Source organism: Rattus rattus, chromosome 6, assembly GCF_011064425.1.
Source record: "Rattus rattus isolate New Zealand chromosome 6, Rrattus_CSIRO_v1, whole genome shotgun sequence".
In the NCBI taxonomy this organism is placed as follows: domain Eukaryota; kingdom Metazoa; phylum Chordata; class Mammalia; order Rodentia; family Muridae; genus Rattus; species Rattus rattus.
The window spans coordinates 154,684,562-154,704,871 of NC_046159.1; the positions used below are offsets into that span (position 1 = coordinate 154,684,562).

The 20,310-nt window shown below is 45.8% G+C and overlaps 1 protein-coding gene across 1 annotated transcript; it reads left to right on the top strand.

The window, feature by feature from the left end:
- The first annotated feature begins 11,136 nt into the window (after positions 1–11,136).
- Cct8l2 (chaperonin containing TCP1 subunit 8 like 2) lies at positions 11,137–13,217 on the top strand. Its single transcript, XM_032905333.1, has one exon. The coding sequence runs from the start codon at positions 11,484–11,486 to the stop codon at positions 13,167–13,169; it is 1,686 nt and encodes a 561-aa protein (XP_032761224.1). The 5' UTR covers positions 11,137–11,483; the 3' UTR covers positions 13,170–13,217.
- Positions 13,218–20,310: the final 7,093 nt, after the last annotated feature.

Here is a 20,310-nt window from a genome sequence, read left to right on the forward strand (position 1 = left end):
TACATTGTTGTTGCTATGGTTAAAATAGAGGAATGGACAAGGAACCAGGTATGGTGGCCCATGCCTTTAATCCCAGGACTAGAAAGGCAGAAACAGGTGGATCTCTATGAGTTTGGGGCCATCATGGTCTCCTAAGACAACCCAGCCAAAACTACAAAAAAAAAGGGGGGGGGGGATACAAACTTAAAAGGTAGGGCTTATGATACTTGGCTTCAGATATGTAGTTATTAGTGTAATTCATAAATTAAAATGTAATTCATAAACAAAAGAGCAAGTTGATAATAGAATTTAATAAAAAAAAATTGTAAAATATAGCTCAAAATCAAATAGGCTTGATGATACAAACCTATCACCCAGTAGCAGGAGGATCAGTAGTAGTTCACTGACATTTCTTTGGCACCATGCAGTACATTAGAAGCCAGACTAGGATATACATAAGACCCTATCTCATAATAATGCAAAGACTGAGGAGACGACTCAGCAGTTAAGATGCTGTATTGCTTATACACAGGACGTGGGTTCCATTCCTAGTACCTAGATAAGGCAGTTCATCTCCCATCCTGAAGGCATCTCACACTTTTGGCTTCTGTAGTACCTGTATTCTATGTACATAGACAGACACATACATACACATAAAAACAATCTTAAAAAGGTAAGACGTAGGGAAGATAGTAAGTTCCGTGGCTCAAAGCATTTGCTGCTCTTCCAGAAGACCCAGGTTCAATCCAGCCCATGGAGGCTCACAACTGTAACGTCAGTTCCATGGGAAATGACACCATTTTCTCACCTCCATGGACAGCAGACATGCATATGGTGCACAGACATATGTGTGGGAAAATACCATAAATATTGGAGACTGGAGAAATGACTCAGCGGTTAAGAGCTCCGACTGCTCGTATACATTAAATAAATAAATAAATTTTTAAAAATACGATAAATATTTTTATTAAATAAATTTTAAAATGCAAGATTCAGCCGGGCAGTGGTGCACATACCTTTAATCCCACCACTTGAGAGGCTAAGGCAGGTGGATATCTGTGAGTTTGAGACCAGCCTGGCCTACAAAGCAAATTCCAGACAGCCAGGACTACAAAGAAAAAAAAAATAGCAAAAGCCTCCAAAATATGGATGCTTCGCACAACTAAACATAGTTCTTACTTTTGAAAACATGAAATATCCTATGTTGTTTCCGGTATGTCATTTCTATTTTTATATGTGTTAATCAAATATAAATATTATTTAGGGGAAAAGGAAAGTTTTTATTAAATAAATTAAAAAATACAAGATTCAGGGGTTGGGGATTTAGCTCAGTGGTAGAGCGCTTGCCTAGGAAGCGCAAGGCCCTGTTCCATCCCAGCTCAAAAAAAAAAGAACCAAAAAAAAAAAAAAAAAAAAAAAAAAATACAAGATTCAGCCAGGCAGTGGCACACACACCTTTAATCCCAGTACTTAGGAGGCAGAGGCAGGCAGATCTCTTAAGTCTGAGGCCTCAGAGTGAACCATCAGAAAGACTAGAGGGAAGCTGGATATAGTGGTGCCCTTACAACTTTTCTGAAGAATTAAGCCAGGTATAATAATGCATGCCTCTAATCCCAAGGCAGAGGCAGTCAGATCTCCGTGCATTTGAGGCCAGTTTGTCAGGGTTACATAGTGAAACCCTGTCTCAAAAAGAAAAAAAAAATTATATTCTAATAACTTTCTTTTTTTTCTTTTTCCCATTTCTCTTTTTGAGACATTCTCACTATACAGTGTAGATTGATCTCAAACTCACAGAAACTCAAACTGTGGGACATGTATGTGGCCATCATGCCTGTCCTAACAATGCATTGGTAAAATGGGCACTATTTTTAAAATTCAGCAGATACAAAATAGCTATAGCAGCCCCCTCTGAAGAACTGCTCAAAAAGGTCTTGTCATTTCTATACCATGGTTTTTGCTCTCTTTCATGGCACAGCTCTTAATCATACATAAATAAATATATACATATATATTTTATGTTATGGAGGACTGGAGAAAATACATTACTGGCAACACAGAAACAAAAAATCTCAAGAAAAAAAAAAAGCAAGAGTGATTCTCCAAGAGTCTAGCAGAGCAGGGACTCCATACAAATCCATAATCCAGATCTCTTCTTCCCAACTGCTAATCAATAGATACCACTGAGTGTCTTTGGCAAAGTGCAATGTGTTTCCTGTTAGTCTGAACTCATCCATAGAGCTCTCTACAGGTCCACTATGATTGCTGTCCTGTTTGTCCTTGAAAGCTGAGTCTTAAGTTCCCTGGGGTTGTTTATTCTGGGCTTGTTTGCTTTGCAGTCAGTGCTGAGGATCAGACCAAGGGCTTTGTGCATGTTAAGCAACTGTCTACCACTTAGTATTGATATTTTTACTGTTAAAGTTGCACTTTGCAGGGGATGGACTTTACTGGTAGAACGTTTACATAACACGTACCAAGGACATAAATTCATTCCCGTCACTGGAAAAAAATACATTATACGTATTGCTTTGCATAAGATATGTCAGCACGGTGTACACATGTGCCTATGTGTTGGGGATTTTAAGGGAAGAAGCAGGAGAAAACAAAACATCTTCCAAGGGGGAGGGGCCAGAGCACTGGCTGTTCTCGCTGAGCATGGAGTGATGGAGTGTGATCTGCCATCCACATGGTGATTCACAACTGTCTTCGACTCTAGACTTACGGGATCCGATGCTCTCTTGTGGCCTCTGAGGACATACCTTTGGTGCACAGACATACATGTAGTCAAACACTTACATGCACAAAATTTTAGAACTTCATAAACTTTTCTGTTCATGAGAGAAACAGGGTCTCATTGTGTAGCTCATTTTTTTGTCCTAGAACTTGCTGTCTAGACCAGATTGGCCTGGAATTCAGAGATCTGCCTGCTCTTACCTCCCGGAGATGGGATTGGAGAAATGTAACCTACCACATGGTGAAATAGCCGCATTGTAGGCTTAAAAGCCATCTTATAGTAGAGACAAACCAGGCTCGTTCCTGTTTATGATTACATATCTGTTTCTCCGGGGTTGGGCTAGGCCCCACCTGTAACCTTAGCTACAGTTGAAAGCAGCAACTGTGTCTGTTTAAAAAGTTGTTAGACGCCCTCGTCATGACCGCCTTGCAGTCGTGCCTTTGTCCTAGGAGGTAATTCCGACTAACTTGTTATGCTCGTGTTCTGTTCCTGTAGCCTCATCTATTTCGCCCTCCAAATCCCCCATTTGAAACCCCCCTACCCATGGACTGTAGGACCTTGTCTTCCTCACATCCAGTGCTGACATCTTGAACCCTATCTGATGGGGAGGCAGCCCATGTACACAAATAAAAGGCTTGCTCTAATTAGTTGCTTGTTTTAATTAGTTTGGTCGTGATGATTTAGGTGACTGGTCTTTCCCTCTATTCTTTTTTTTTTAATTCTTTTTTTCGGAGCTGGGGACCGAACCCAGGGCCTTGCGCTTGCTAGGCAAGTGCTCTACCACTGAGCTAAATCCCCAACCCCTTTCCCTCTATTCTTTAGGATTGACATACACCCAGTTCCATATAGACTTTTAAAAAGATGAATAATAGTTTTGAATTTAGGGTCCTGGAGAGATGGCTCAGTGGGTTAGAGCGGGTTAGCTGCTCTTCCAGAAGATCCAGGTTCAATTCCCAGCATCCACATGACGGCTCACAACCATCTGTAACTCCAGAATCTGAGAACCTCACACAGGCACACATTCAGGCGAAACACCAATGTGTGTAAAATAAGAATATATAAAAAATATTTTTTAAAAAAAAGTTTTGGTGGTTGGGGATTTGGCTCAGTGGTAGAGCGCTTGCCTAGGAAGCGCAAGGTCCTGGGTTCGGTCCCCAGCCCCGAAAAAAATAAATAAATAAATAAATAAATAAATAAATAAATAAATAAATAAAATAAAAAAAAGTTTTGAATTTATATTGTTTTATCCTTGTGCACAAAACCTTTTTTCCTGCCAAGACAAACATGAAAAGACCAGTAGGCAATTAAAAAGTAAACATAGAAAAACGTACAAATAGATGAAATATTTACATCTATATAAAACCGTAGTTTTAATGTGAAGTGTGGTGGAAGGGTAGAAGACAGCCCAGCAGAGAACTATGACCAAGAGGTAACCTGGAAACACTGCCAGCAGTACCTTCTCCAGGAACAAAGGGTGACTGAGATGGGACGAGGTTGGTCTTAGTCTCTCCTATCTCCCCTCCCTCCCACATACTTTCCTAGGTTTATCTTCTTTACAAACTCCAGAGACTGCAAAATCCTCATCTTCTCCTCTTGCTGTATCAGTGTCGTCTTCTCCCATAGGAAACGAGGCCTGTTGGATTAAAGACCCTCAATGACCCATTGTACCCTCATCTTAGTGAATAGGGTCTGCAAAGCATGTTCTTTCCAAAAAAGTAAAAACTCACATCCATACAACATGACTTTTGGAACCACACCAGAGTAACTACCAAGCAGCGTCCTTCTTACCAGATCAAAATACATACTGTCAGGTGGGCTAAGGGTATCGAGACCCCAGAGTCCGGAGCCTGCCCTGACCGCATCTCTGACCACTGCTCACATATCTTTGCATGCACTGTGTGTAGTTGGAGAGTGTGTTTAGCAGACTATCAGCACCCAAGCTTCAGGAGTGTCTTTGTTATGGCTGTGTTTTGAGATAGGGTATCACATATCCCTGGCTTTCCTAAACTTGCCAGCTATCAACTGCCCTTAAACTCCGGCTCTTCCCGACTCTACCTCCTACCTGCTTAGCCCACAGGCCTGCCACTCTGGACCACATCTTTTGACATGAAAAAAAAATTGATATCCAATCTCAGGAGAAAATAAAATTGAGACATGGCACTTCTGCTATTGTCTTGATCTATGTAGAGACAGATTTACCTACAACAAGATAAAACAAAAAACAAGTTAGGACAGAAGGTAGTTGGTAGAATGCTTGCTTCAAGTACATGAGACACTGGGTTTGATTTCCCTCACCAAATAAGTTTTTAAAAGTCTACTGGAGCCTGATTTATGAAACCGACTTAGGAGTCAAACGCAAAGATCAGTCTTATCACTTTCTTCTGTGCTGTGCTTCACAGAGGAGAGGACTTTGTAACAAAACTGTGTGGGTGGGTGGAGTGGGAGGGTATAAGATAGAAATAGGGGTTGGAGAGATGGCTAAGTGTTTAAGGGCACTTGCTACTCTTCCAGAAGTCCTGAGTTTGATTCTCAGGACCCATGCCAGGCAAATCACAACCTTCTGCAAGTCCAGCTCTAGGGCGTTGATACCTTTGGCCTCCCTGGGCATCTGCACTCACATGCCCGTACCTACCTGCAAACATACACACAGTCCACACGTGTTTGTTAAAAATTTGTTTCCAGAGTTTTTCTGCATAGCCCTGCCTGTCTTGGAACACACTCTGTAGACTAGGCTGCCCTCAAACTCAGAGATCCACCTGCCTCTGCTTCCTAAGTGCTGGGATTAAAAGTGTGCAGTTTAAAATAATAAAACTTAAATCCCATGAAGACAACTAGTTTCTCTGAAGACAGAAGCAGAAGTCACAGCCCCTAGGTTAGGGTTTGCCTTCCCGGGCCTGGCACAGTGTACCCAGACAGCCCCTCTGCCTTCCACTGTTGGGCCAGCTGTGTGTTCCTCCCGACGATGGCTTTTAGTTCCAGTCAGGTGAAATGGTCTTGGCTCTCATGTGACCCTGTGACCCTTCCCCTTTCACCTGACCCTTTTATCTCTTCCGCTGCCACTTAAGATGATGTTCACCCTTCACCTCTTGTCTCCATGAGGATGGCCCTGTTCTGCTCTGGACAGGTGTAGACCAAGGCGTCCTGGTGTTTGTCTACTCTCAGCCCTTTTTTGTCCAATAAAGTGTGTATCTCTGGCTGACCTGGAACTCACTGTGTAGACCAGACTGGTCCTGGACTCATAAAGATCCATACCTCTGCCTCCCTTAACCTCCTCTGCTTGGTTTTTGAAACAGATGTCTCAAACTTCAGACTTGAAGCTATGTTGTAACCAAGGGTGGCCTTGAACTCTTGATCCTCTTGCTTCTTCTATCTTGCCAGTGCTGGGATTACAAGCCTGTGTTCCTCCCCAGACTATTATCTTAAATTGCAATTTTTTTTAAAAGTCAAATATTCTAACAGTGTAATACAGTGATATACAAGTTGATACATGCTGGGAAGAGAGATAGGAAAATAGGTTAAACTTTGTTTTCTGTAATTAAACCTCTTTTTTTTTTCTTCACAAGAGCAGAGAACTTTGTGCAGTAAAAACGCTGCAGTTTATAACATGCTGTAGTCTCCAGTGTGGTGTGTTTCAGGCAGCTTCCAATGGTGTGGCATTGCACAATGGCATGTATAGAGAGTCCTAAGTATACATATTCTATGTTCAAAAGCCAGGTTGCAGAGAGACTGCCAGACACGGAGCTGTCGGAAATGACTTGGGGCTAGAGGGATGGCTCAGCTCTTAAGGATACTTACTGCTCTTCCGGACAACCAGAGTTCAGTTCCCACTCCCCACACCAGGCAACTTGCAATCACTTGAAACTCCAGCTTCAGGGGGTCCAACACCCTTTTTGGACCTCCTCTGGCACACGTGTTTACATACATATATAAATACATAAATACAAATAAAATATTTTAAAAGAAAATGGCTTGGATTAACTGCCCTTTAATATTTATAATATTCCCTTTTAATTAAAAAATAATTGTGCTGAGCGGTGGTGGCACATGCCTTTAATCCCAGCACTCAGGAGGCAGAGGCAGGCAGATCTCTGAGTTCGAGGCCAGCCTGGTCTACAGAGTGAGTTCCAGGAAAACAAAAGCTATAGAGAAATCCTGTTTTAGGGGAAAAAGAAATATGAGCGTGGGAATTTTGCCTGCATAAGCCAAAAGAGGGTGTCAGATTGTCTGGGACTAGACTTAAAGTTTAAGTTTGTGAGCTGCTGTGCAGGTGCTGAAAACTCAACCCAAGTTTTCTGGGAGAGCAGCCGGTGCTTTTAACTGCTGAGCCTCCTCCCCACCCCAAGTCTTTGGTGTTTGCTTGCTTGTTTGCTTGCTTTTGTGTTTTGAGACACGGCCTCTTGATGTAGTCCCAACTGTCCTGGAACTTGCTGGGCCTCCAACTCACAGATATCCTCCTACCTCTGCCTCCTTAGTGCTGAGATTAAAGTCATGGGCCAACACTCCTGGCCACGATTTAAAAAGTAAAATAAAATCAGACAGAACTAATCTTGGTTCTTATATAAGATTTCATTTATTTTATGTGTATGCATGTTTGGCCTGCGTGTTTGTATGTGCTCCATGTGGGTACCTGAGGAGGTCAGAAGAGGGCATAGGATCCTGTGGAAAGGTTGTGAGCTGCCTTGAACCCAGGCCTTGTAGAAGAGCTCTTGGCCCCCTACCCTTTGACCTTCAGTTGTTACAGTTCAGAAACCTTTTACTCTTGGATATATGATCTCAGTGGAGGACATGATCCACAGTTTAAGAAGCTGGGTACTGAGGAGAGTGGGATGGCCCAGTGGGTCAAGGGACTTGTGACAGAAGCTAACAAGCATTATTGCCTCAGTAACATTCAGGAGGCTGTGTGCCTAGTGTCACAAACTCTCAGAAGCCTGTTGCTAGTACACTCTGCAGAATCATGAGGTCACATGCCTGGAATTCCAGGTCTCATGAGGCTGAGGATAAGGAGGTTTGATCTGGAGGCCAGCCTGAACTATACAGGGAGTATGAGCCAACCTGGGCTCACAGGGCTTATGAGACCAGTAAAGAGTACCTGTTCAAAAAGAAACCGAAAGGCACACAGCTTTAATCACACAGTAGGGAAGAAGTGGCAAGGGGACCTAGGCGAGTTTAAAGACCAAGAGCGCACCTGCACACACTACAATCCAGCACTCTGGAGCTGAAGGCACAAGATTAGAAGTTCAAGGTTATCTTCAACTAACTAACAAAATGGAGCCCATGCCATCTGAAACTGTCAAATTTTAGAGAAAGAGAGGAGAAGGAAAAAAATTTTTATGTTTTGAGTGTTTTGCCCACACATATATCTATACACCACTTGCATGCATGTACTCTTGGAGACCAGAAATGACATAGGAGCTCCTGGAACTAGAATCAGAGGCAGTTGTGAGCTGCCATGTGGGTGCTGGGAACTCAGCCAGTCCTCTACAAGATCAACAAGTGGAATTAACTGTCAAACCATCATCGGTCCAGCCCCCAGTAGGTTTTTTGTTTGCTTATTTGATTAGGGGGTAGGGGGAGGCTGGAGAAATGGCTCAGTGGTTAAGAGCAATGACTGTTCTTCCAAAGGTCCTGAGTTCAATTCCCAGCACCCACATCAGGCAGCTTGCAACTGCCTATAGCTCAGCTCCAGAGGATCTGACACTGTTGGCCTACAGGAACACCTGTATACACATATACCTAACTTTAAAAAGAACAAAAGCATATCTTTAGAGAGAGAAGGAAGTCAAAATAGTTGCCCACCATCCTATCCCAACCTGTGCTGCTGTAGTTTCCGAGTTCTGTTTCTCTCAGGGACAACTGCCAGTAAACAGAAAATGTATGGCACTGTTATGAGCTTCCTCCAACCTCAGCTGACTCATCTGTCATCCCACCAGGGGCTCTCTCTCACCTATCAAAAGTTGGGTTCCGGGTTGGGGATTTAGCTCAGTGGTAGAGCGCTTGCCTAGCAAGCACAAGGCCCTGGGTTCGGTCCCCAGCTCCGAAAAAAAGGAAAAAAAAAAAGTTGGGTTCCTTTCCTATAACCTGTTTCCTCTGTGAGTTTCCAAGTCTTGCCTGTGCACTTCATCTGGTACTGACCACAGTGGGTACTGAAGAAGTGTCTGTGAGATTACATCATAGACATTATTACTCCACCAAACCCAGCAGGAGTAAAGGCCAGAAGGGCCAGGTGGAGGCTTCACGTCTTTCTTTGCAACAGCTTTTTTTTTAAAGGATTTATTTATTTATTACATATAAGTACACTGTAGCTGTCTTCAGACACACCAGAAGAGGGCATTAGATCTCGTTACAGATGGTTGTGAGCCACCATGTGGTTGCTGGGATTTGAACTCCAGAAAGAGCAGTCAGTGCTCTTAACCACTGAGCCATCTCTCCAGCCCTTTTAGCAGCTTTTTGTTGTCCTATTGCCATTTCGAGATAGGGTCTCTGGCTAGCCTGGAACTCACTCTGTAGACCAGGATAGTTTTCACCTCATCTTCCAGCCTCTGTTTCCCAAGGGATGGAACCACAGAAGTGCAGCATCCTAACCTGACAGAGTCTCACCATGTGTCCTTGACTGGCCCAGAACTCACTATGCAGACCAGGCTGAGTCTGTAGAGCCCTGCTTGTCTTTGCCTCTCAAATGCTGGACGTAAAGGTGCAGACCACCAGTATTCAGGACAGTGGGCCCTGTACCTTTCTTGAGCAGCCCAGTAGGACTGGCCCTGGTGGCGTGGGTAAGCCATGCCCAAGGGCATGAGAACAGGAGAGCTGCCCTGCCTCTTGCTGGCTGCAGCCCTGGGTGTGCTGAAGAGACCGCCCTGGTGATGAGAACTGGTGGGCTGACCAACTCGGCTACCTCCCAAGCCCAGATCCAGGGCTCTGAGTTGGCCCACCCCAATACCGATACCACCTACGAACTGCTGGAGCATGTGAAGGGGTCCTGCAGATCCAAAGCCGCAGGCTTTCCATGACACAGGACAGCGACAGGATATTCTAGAGGAGTCCCAGTGACGACCCCGTATTGACAGTGTGGCAGAAGCCAGAGGCCTTGAATCAGACTCACTGCAATAAACATTTGCAAGTAAAGATGTGTAGGCCATGAGTGTACCGTGTGACAGACTATGACATGCTACGCCTTCCATGAGATTTCGTTTGTTTGCTTTTCTTTTGGGCGGCTGCGGCTGAGGATGGATGTGAAGGGACAGGGAGATGAGTGGGATTGGGGATGTCTGATGTGAAATTCCAATTTCGTGAATTTCTCTTGTATTTTTTATGTGGTGGCAGTAGGGGCACTCACCTTTAATCCCAGCACTCAGTAGGTGCAGACAGGTGGATCTCGGTGAGTTCCAGGCCAGTCTGGTCTACAGAGTGAGTTCCAGGACAGCCAGTCAAGGTTATACAGAGAAACCCTGTTTAAAAGAATAAATAAAAATGTTTTAAATGAAAAAGATGTTTAAAAAATAAAGAAATAAAAAGTTTTTTAAAGGTGTGGGCCACCATCCCCAGCCTTTTTTAAATTATTTTTTAAATTATGAGTATTGAGGTGCGGCATATGCAAATGAGCACAGGTGCTTACAGAGGCCAGAGGTGGTGGGTCCCCTGCAGCCTGAGACTCGTCGGAAGTTGTAAGCTGCCCAGTGTGAGTGCCGGGGTTGGACTCAGGGTTTTCTGTAAGAGCAGTGTCTGCTGTCATTTGTGTTTTGTTTTGTTGGTTGAGACGGCCTCACTACCGGCTCCGGCTGGCCTAGAACTCCCTATGTAGCTATCGGGTGGTCTTTAGACTTGTGGTGATTCTCTTGTCCCTGCTTCTGGGGACTGAATTTAGAGCTGTCGGGCTTGGTTTGCGTTTGGGGAATATTTTGTTGTTGGTCTTTTTGTTTTCTTTGTCTTGGAGACATTCTCAGTCTGTAGCCCAGGCTGGCATGGAATGTGTGACGGTCCCACAGGCTCCAAGGACTGGGATCACAGGAACAAACCACACAGCCAATTGTGCCATGTTTTACTGTTATTTCTGGGCTTTCTTTGGTTGGGGTTTGATTTTTGGTTTTTCGAGCCAGGATTTGTCTGTGTGACACCTGGCTATAAATCAGGATGTCCTTGAACTCACAGAAATCTGCTTGCTTCTGCCTCCTAAGTGCTAGGATTAAAGGCAAATGCCACCGCCACCCAGTACACCACCCAAAACACCAAACAAACACCATGGCATTTCTGCACTCCAGCTCTATAGTACAGTTTGAGTTTCGGCACAGTAATACCTCCAGCAGATTACTTCTGATCTTGTTTTTGGTGCTATGTGGGACACTGGGAACCTCAGTTCCCTCAAAACAGCCAAGACAGTCGTCGTTAGGAACTAGAAGTGTTTCTGAACTTTCAACAGTAAAGGTATTTTGTTGGGTTTTGTTGCTGCTATCAGGGTCTCCTCATGCTTACTGTCCCTCTGTGACTTCACTCCCTGTCTCTGGTTCCATTTGCTACTTTGTGACTTCATCAGAGGGGCAATCTAGCTCATGTAGGTCAGAGTTCCCCAGAGCCTTGTTTATTCAGACTCAGCTTTGAAGATGGGTCTGGAACTGAGCTCTCTGCACCTCACCCTTGGGTGCGAGGTGGAGGCCCACTTCTGGGCCGCTTCTGCGTGTGGCAGGTGATGTGCATTTGACTTCTGGAGCAGTTTCAAAGATAGATGCCAAGCGTGTGCCTATCGCCATCTCTAGAGTGCTTCTAACGGCTAGTCTAACCCATGGCGGTCTCCTCTTCCCAGGTCACGCAAACCAAAGTTCAATCAGACCTAGAACTGCCCCAGCGACTGAAGCTAGGCCTAGAGAAAAACCCCAAATCTCAAGGAGAAGAACCATTATGCATACTGAGGGCCACAGCCGCAGCTCAGACCCTAGCCAGTATCATCCGGTCTTGTTATGGTCCCTATGGCCTGCAGAAGTTTCTGGTGAGTGCCCAGGGAGAAACGGTTTGTACAGGTCATGCTGCTATCATTCTCAAGGCTCTGGAGCTGGAGCACCCAGCTGCCCGGTTTGTTCAAGAATTAGCCCAAACCCAGGCAGAGAACACGGGGGATGGCACGGCCTTTGTTGTTCTCCTGACAGAAGCCTTGCTGGAACAGGCCCAGTACCTTCTGTGGGCCGGCCTAACTCCAGCCCAGCTCCGGGAGGCCTTTGTCACAGCCACAGCAGAAGTCCTGACCGCTCTACCTTCCCTGGCCATCTGCTCTCTAGGGCCTTTGGAAGACCCTTCCTGGGCCCTCTATTCTGTGATGAGTACCCACACCCTGTCCAACGCAGAGTATTTAACCAAGCTCGTAGCACAAGCCTGCTGGATTAGCAGGGAGCCAAACGGCAGCTTCAAGCCCGAGAGCATTGTAGTGTGCATACTTCAGGGTGGGATACTGACTGATTCCCGAATTATCCCTGGAATAGCAATATGCGGGAAACTCTGTGGACGAAAGACTGAGGTGCTAAACAATGCCAGGGTGGCCCTGTTCAATTGTCCCTTTGGTCCTTCAAATCCATTTGCGCCGGCCACACTCCGTCTCTCCAGCCCGGAAGAACTGATAAGATTGCGGAAACATACTGAACAAGTGGAAATGGAAATAGCCGAACTGGCCATGATGGGCATTAACGTGGCAGTTGTCTTGGGAGAAGTTAATGAGAGGTCGGTGGACCAGGCTGACTACTGTGGCGTCATGGTGATTCAAGTCAAGTCCCGAAAGGAGATTGTCTACTTGAGTGATAAACTGGGTATTCCTCTGCTCAATCGGATCCTTCCTCCCGTGGAGCCTGGGAAGTGCCACAGGGTTTACAGGCAGGAGTTTGGAGAGAGTGCCGTGATAATGTTTGAGTGGGAACGTGAGATTGCACCTTTTCTCTCAGTGGTCCTCAGGGGACCCACCATCCAGGGACTTCGGGGTGCGGAGCAGGCTGTCTATTACGGCATAGATGCATTTTCTCAGCTGTGTCAAGATCCCAGACTGCTGCCAGGAGCTGGTGCCACAGAGATGGCTCTGGCGAGAATGCTGGTAGACAAAGGAAGTCGACTGGATGGCCCCAATGGTCTGGCCTTCCAAGCATTTGCTCAAGCCCTGAGTTCTCTGCCTAAAACCCTGGCAGAGAATGCAGGCTTAGCTGCCCAAAGCGTGCTGGCAGAAATGAGTGGGTATCACCAAGCCGGGAACTTTGTCATCGGAGTGGGAACAGACGGCTTAGTAAATGTGGCTCAGGAAGGTATATGGGACATACTGAGGACCAAAGCCCAAGGGTTACAAGCAGTCACTGGGCTGGTACAGCAGCTGGTGACTGTGGACCAGATTATAGTGGCCAGAAAGACTCCTAGGTACAGACTCATCCCCCAATCCGCACAGAACGCAAACACATCCTCACCCCTGAGAGCAAAATTCTTTGGAAAGTACGAATAGTGACACACTAAATAAAGAATGGTCAGGATTGCAAAGTGACCTCCAAAATGTAGGTGTTTTCCTTTTCTGTCCCTCATGCCTGGAGCTTCCAGTTTCTTCCTTTTTCCTTTCTCTTTCTTGCTTTTTTCTTTCTTCTCTCTCTCTTTCTTTTTTTTTTTTTTGGTTTTATTTTGTTTTGTTGGTTTTTTTGGTTTTGGTTTGTTGTTTTTGTTTTGTTTGATGCAGAGTTTCTCTGTAATAGCCTGGTTATTCTGAAACTGGCTTTGTAGACCAGGTTGGCCTAGAACTCTCAGAGATCTGCCTGCTTCTGCTTCTGCTTCTTCTGCTTCCCAGAATTCTGGGATTAAAGGTGTGTACCACCACACCCTCTAGGTGCGTGCGTGTGTGTGTGTGTGTGTGTGTGTTGATGTGTGGGTATGGGTGTGTGCAGGAGGTGAGGGACCCACTGAGGTCAGAAGAAGGTGTCATCTCCCCTGGAACTGGAGTTACAGGCAGTTGTGAAGGGTGTGTGGGTGCTGGGAATGGAACCCAAGTCCTCTGGAAGAACAGCCAGTGCTCTTAACCACGGAGCTGTCTCTCCCCTGGCACATGAAGTCAGGCTGCAGAACAACAAAGATGAAAATCCGTAATTCCAGCAACTGGGAGGTGAGTTCAAAAGCAGGTCAATGTGAGACTCAGGCATATAGAGAGTTCCAGGTCAGTTTGGACTTTGTAAATAAGGCGGGTTTCAAAAACAAAACAAAACAAAAAAAACAGCACTCCAGTGTTAGAGATAGGCAGAGCACAAGTTCAAGGTCACCTTCAGCTACTCATTGGGGACAGATTCTGTATATAAGACCTTGCCTCAGAGAAGAGAGAAGAGGGGAGAAGGAGAGTGCATGGATTTTAGGGGAGGGAGAAACTGAATGTCCCTTCGATGGTATCAGCATGTGTGGATTTATGTCTAGACAACACTGTAACACTCCAAAAGCACCAGTTCCAACATAAAACAGTGGCCAGTCACCCTCAATTTTTTTTTCTTTTTTTTGGAGCTGGGGACCGAACCCAGGGCCAGCGCTCTACCACTGAGCTAAATCCCCAACCCCTATTTTTTTTTTAAAAGACAGTATTTTAGACAAAATTAAAAAAAAAAAAAACACAGGAAAAGGAGCCATAAGCAAACTAATTTAAGTTGTATTTTTATTGGTTTGGGGTTTTTTCCTTATTTTTCTTTTTTTTCCTATTTATTTATTTATTTATTTTTAGAGAAAGAGTTTTTCTGTGTAGCCCTGGCAGTCTAAGAACTAGTTCTGTAGACGAGACTGGCCTTGAACACACAGAGATCCCTTGCCTTTGCCTCCACGGTGCTGTGATTACCGGTGTGCTTCCCTGGCCAGCTACAGAATATATTCTGATTATGGTTCCCCTCACCCAGTCCTCGTCTTTTTTCATTAGACATCATTTGGACAAAGTGAGATAGTTCATCAGGGAAAGATGCTTTCTGCCTAATGACCTGAGTTGCCCTAGAACCCACAAGATGGAAGGAGAGAACTGACTCCTACAAACTGTCCTTTGAGCACTGTGTACTTGCTATGGCACATGTGTGAGTATACACACACACACACACCTACAGATACACACATATACACACACACACATACACACACACACACACATACACACACACACACACATACACACACATACACACCACACACACATACACACACACACTCACACATACACACAAATACACACTCACACATACACTCACACATACACACACACATGGAATAAGTAAAGCCATGATTATTTTGTAACAATTTGAAGATGACTCTTCATTTCAGTTATAAATCTAAGACTCCAAAGAGTGACATTACAGGCATGCAGCAGCACACGAGAAGCTGTAAGTCTTCAGGCATTCAGACTTGGCATAGATGTGAGAACACAAATTTAACCCCAAGGGACACTGATAACACACGAGAGCAAAGGTGTCGGCCAGTTGCATGGCTACGTGCAGGGCTGGAGGAAGAGGGCCTGAAGCGTGCAGCTAACGAAACCTGCATGTAACAGATCTATCTGTTCACTCCGCTCCACAGACGGATGGACCCCAGGCCCTTGTGTGCTGGGCAGATGCTGTAGCTTTCTCCACCCTGGCAGTGCCTCTGTGTCCTCAGGTTCTTTAGCCTGGGCTGACGGCCATCTCCATCTGGCAGCATGCCGAGCTCTCTCCACTTCATGCTGCATCTGAGAGGCAGCAGTGTGAGTGAGCATTGGGCTGATGGACAACTGAGCCCGAGGAGCAGTGGCCTGGGTGGCACTTCCACAGCAATGTGTCTGTCCATCCTAGAACCAGAGTAGCGAGGCCCTTAGGAATACCCATGTCCCCTCTCGACACAGGGCTCCCAGCACTTCTCCTGGTAATGGACAAGAAGACCAGAACTTCACCTCAGTTTGGCAGAGCCCCTTCTGCTTCTGGAGCTATAGGATGGAGGTCTCTTCCCAAGGCCTCAGTTCTCCAGCCTTGGCTGCTGGCTGGCTCCGTGTCTGATTTTGACACACTTTTATTCTATCCCAGAAGTGCCAACACCTGGGGTTTGTCCCCATTCTGGTGGACCTGCCAGGCCCCTCCCAGCATCACTCTTATGCCTGCTCTCTGTGGGTTGCTCTGATGAACTGTAAGTAGATGGCAAGATGCAGAAAACAGAACAAGAATGGAAACTTCTAGTTAAGGGAAGAGGCTGACCTGGTGGGGACAGCACTTATTTAGGTAGTGGAATGTGTTGTGTCCAAACCTTCCTCCGCAAAAAGCCTTGCAGTCCTGAAGACAAACATTAGGCATTCCAAATAGGGGTGAGGTGGGGAGGGAGAGCACACGCTCATGTGCAAGAGGAGGTAGAGGCTGCCTTGCCCCCTGCCCTGCACTCCACGAGGACCCTTCCCAAGAGGCCCTCCTTTCAGCATCCTTTACCCGCCTCACAGGCCAAGCACTGCTGGCATACAGGCCAAGGGCTTGTGAAAGCCAGAATTCAAAAGAACCGGGCCTGTAGACAGCGCACAGCTCAGTTAAGAATGCTTGTCTAGGGGTTGGGGATTTAGCTCAGTGGTAGAGTGCTTGTCTAGCAAGGGTAAGGCCCTGGGTTCAGTCCTCAGCTCTGGAGGAAAAAAAAGAATGCTTGTCTAATACTGGACTTTGTGAATTCAAAGCAGTTTGGTATACATAGCAAGTTCCAGGCCTCAAAAAAATAAGACAGATAGGTACATAGGTAGGTAGATAGATGATATACAAATAGATGGATGATAGACAGACAGGCAGATAGATAAGCAGATCACAGGAGTAAACAAGCACTCTCTGATTGGATTTAAGTCCACCACCCCAAGAAGAAACTCACACCTGGCACCATTACCTGGCTAGACAGGTCTCAGGCCCTAGAGGAGAACCTACTACTGTTACATTTCTATATGGAACCTAGTGAACCATTACACAAACAGACCGATGAATCTCTCAAACCTCTTCTGAGATGCTGCTGTTTGCAGCCGATGGTGGTTAACGGTGACCCACAACTGGCCAGATGCAGAGAAGACATTGCAAAGTGCTCAGCCCTGAAAGGAACATCTATACGATTACGTCCACCAAGGCTCAGGGATCACTGCAGGAGAGGAGTGGGAGCCGCGAGGACATGTGTCTTCTGGACATATCAAGATGGCTACAAATGTGAACTCAGCCTAGGAACTATAACAGCTTGCACATCATCTCTGAAAGGCCAAGGCAGACTACATCCCGGCATGGATAGGTAAGCTAACCTTGAGACCCTAGCGTAGCTGAGGAGCTGCTGGTCGTTTTCAGTGCCTGGAAAGAGAGTGACAGCATAGTCACTGGTAAGTAGATAACTCTCACACAGAACAACCACACAGCCAAGATTATGGGCATAACGTAGTCTTGAAGTTTTAAAAAATATAAAGACGAGTAGTCAGGGGTAGTGGTGCCTGCTTTTAGTCCCAGCATTAGGGAGGCAGAGGCAGGCAGATCACTGTGGGTTTGAGGCCAGTCTATGAGTTTCAGGATGGTCAGGGCTATGTAGAGAAACCCTGAAAAAAGAAAAAAACAAAAACAAAAACAGAACAAAACCCACAGAGCTTTGTGGGTAGAACAAAGCAGGGTGGGTTCTGAAAAGAGTTGGGAGATAATGATCAAAATACATGAAACTCTCAAAAAACGAAAAAAAATTTTTTTAAATGTCTTAGGGCTAAGAAGATTGCTTAGTCATTATTGATTTCTATGCCCTATGCCTTAAAAAGAAAAAAAAGGGACGATTTCAAGGAAACAGCATTTTTCAGACAAAACAGGTGTGGTGGTTTGAATAGGAATGGCTCCCACAGCCTCAAGTATGTGAATACTTGGCCACTATTAGTAGGATGTGGCCTTGTTGGAGTAGTTGTAGCCTTGTTGGAGGAAGTGTGTCGCTGTACCGGTGGACTCTATGCTCTAAGCTCCACTCAGTGTGGAAGAGTGCCCTTCTGTTGCCTTCTGATCAAGATGTAGAACCCTCAGCTCCTGCAGCATCAGTCAGACTGCATGCTGCCATGCTTCCCTCCATGATGATAATGGACTGGACCTTCGAAACTGCAAGCCACCCTCAAATGTTCTCCTTTATAAGAGTTGCCATGGTCACGGTGCCTCTTCACATCAACGGACTCACAAAAACAACGGATAGGCATATATGAACTTAGTGACTGTGGACCAGATGTTCAAGACACACACACACCGCAGTCTTGGCTTCCAGTGTCTACTAAGTACAGAATACCAAAGGGTCCTTACTGTGTGTGGCTGCTTCCCTGTGTTTATCCTCTCGCAGGCACCCCAAGTTCTGTGCTAGCAATTCCCCTCAGGAGAGGGTGTTATGTCAGACAAACTCAAAGATCCTCGTGAAGACAACAAGCCCTTCCCATCCCATGCCCATGTTCACGTTGATGGTAGTCTATTATTATTATTGTACTGTTTGCAAAAAAAGCTCCTAAAACTACCTTTGGTGCTTTTTCCGTTCGATTTTTAATCTCATCTGTTCTTGCCTCGATTGTTGGAACCTAATAGAAACTTGTGAAAATATGCACAAATGTCATTGAAATTTGTCTTTAAAGAGGAGTTGGGGAGCCTCTCCAATGGCAGCATAGCAGATGGCGAGCTTTCCTCTGTGGGACTTTGCTTTGATCTGATGCAATGGCCAGCACTATTGAGAAGAGGGAAACCATCATTGGTGACAGGAAACAGAAATAGCAGCGCAGTAAAGCATGCACTGCTAGGTGTGGTGTCACAGGCTGAGATCAGGGAGACTAGAGGGTTACAGTTCAAGGTCAGCCAGGCATTAGTGGCACTCCCGAGGCAGAGAGAGGCGGTTCAAGGCCAGCCCGCCCTACAGCGCAAGTCCCAGGGATACATAGAGAAACCCTATCTCAAAAGACCAAATAAAACAAAAAGTTCAAGGTCATCTTCAAGTATGGGTGGAGTTGAAGGACAGTGTGAGAAACTGTCTCAAAACAAGAAAATGGGGCTGGAGAGATGCTTCAGCGGTTAAGAGCACTGGCTGGCTGCTCTTGCTGAGGTCAGGTTTGAGTCCCAGCACCCACATGGTGGCTTACAATTCTAGCTCCAGTATGCAGGGGACAAGACCCTCCTCTGGCCTCCTCAGTCACAAATCCTGCATATAGCGCCTGTGCATACATGCAGGTAAAGCACATACGTGCCATATGTTTGTTTGGTTTTGAGACAGGGCTGCTCTGTACAGCCCTGGGTCTCCTGGGACTCACTTTGTAGAACAGTGTGGCCTCACACTCAGAGATCCACTGCCTCTGCTTCCAGCGCTCCTGGGTTAGACGGGTGCACCATTACTCCCTAGCACCTTTTGTTCGTCGTTTGTACATCTTTCTTTTGAAAGTAGCAAGAAAATAAAAGGAAAAAGGAAGGAAGGAGACAGGGAAGGAAGGGAGGAAGGGAAGAAGGGAGGAAGGAAGATAGAGGATGGTGGGAAGGTAGGTTCCCATGCCTCTGTCTGCCAGGGTGACTGAAGGTGGCTGTTGGCCTGTTGACCAGCAGAGTGTCCTGAGCCCTTTAGGTGAATTATACAGATACATGGACTCTGAAAATAGTCACATCTACCACCCCCTTCCTCTTGTTAGTATCCTTAAAAAGGAGGGGGACAGAAACTTAGCTCCCCACTGTCACTCACAACAGCCTGAAGAGCTCCCTTAATCTTTCAGGGATCATGACTCAGGCAAACCTAGGATTTGTGGCTTTGACACAGGAAAGAATTCCAGGCCTAGTTATTTTGAAGCAGAGTTGAAGAATTTATTAAAGATATTTTTAATGGGCAGGGCGTGGCTCATTCCTTTAATCCTAGTACTCAGGAGGCAGAGACAGAACTCTCTGAGTTCAAGGCTAGCCTGGTCTATAGAGTGAGTTTCAGGAGAGTCAGGGCTACACAGAAACTCTGTCTTGAAAAACCAAAAAAAAAAAAAAAAAAAAGAGAAAAGAAAAAGGAATTATTTTATGTGTACGAGTGCTTTTTCCTGTGTGTGACACGCCACATGTGTGCAGAGTCTGTGCAGGTCAGGAAAGGGAGTCAGATGCCCTGAATCTGGAGTTACACACAGGTGTGTCACCACATGTGTGCTGGAATCTGAGTGTAGGTCCTCTGCAAGAGCAGCAAATGCTTATTTTTTTTTTTTTTTTAAAGACAGGGTCTGGCTGTCCTGGAACTCACTCCGTAGACCAGGCTGGCATCAGAACTCAGAGATCCAGCTGCCTCTGCTCCTCTGAGGGCTGTGAGTTGCTATGTGGGTGCTGGAAAGAGAACCCTGGTCCTCTGGAAAAGCAACTAATGCTCTTAATTACCCAACCCTCTCCATAGCCTTGTTACTGTTCTGGCCTGGGACACAGCCTAGAACCCTAGAAGAGAGATCTGTCTGCCTCTTCCCCCTGGGATTAAAGATCTCTCTCTCTCTCTCTCTCTCTCTCTCTCTCACTCACACACACACACACACACACACACACACACACACACACACACACACACACACACATTGAGGGTTAGGAAGAGGAAAGGCACCAAGAAAGCAAGAAGGAAGGAGGGCAGACAGGCAGACAGACAGGCAGGCAGAGAGCCAA

Coding starts and splice junctions, on each gene's coding strand:
- Cct8l2 (XM_032905333.1), top strand. CDS start 11,484: ATGGCGGTCTCCTCTTCCCAGGTCACGCAAACCAAAGTTCAATCAGAC.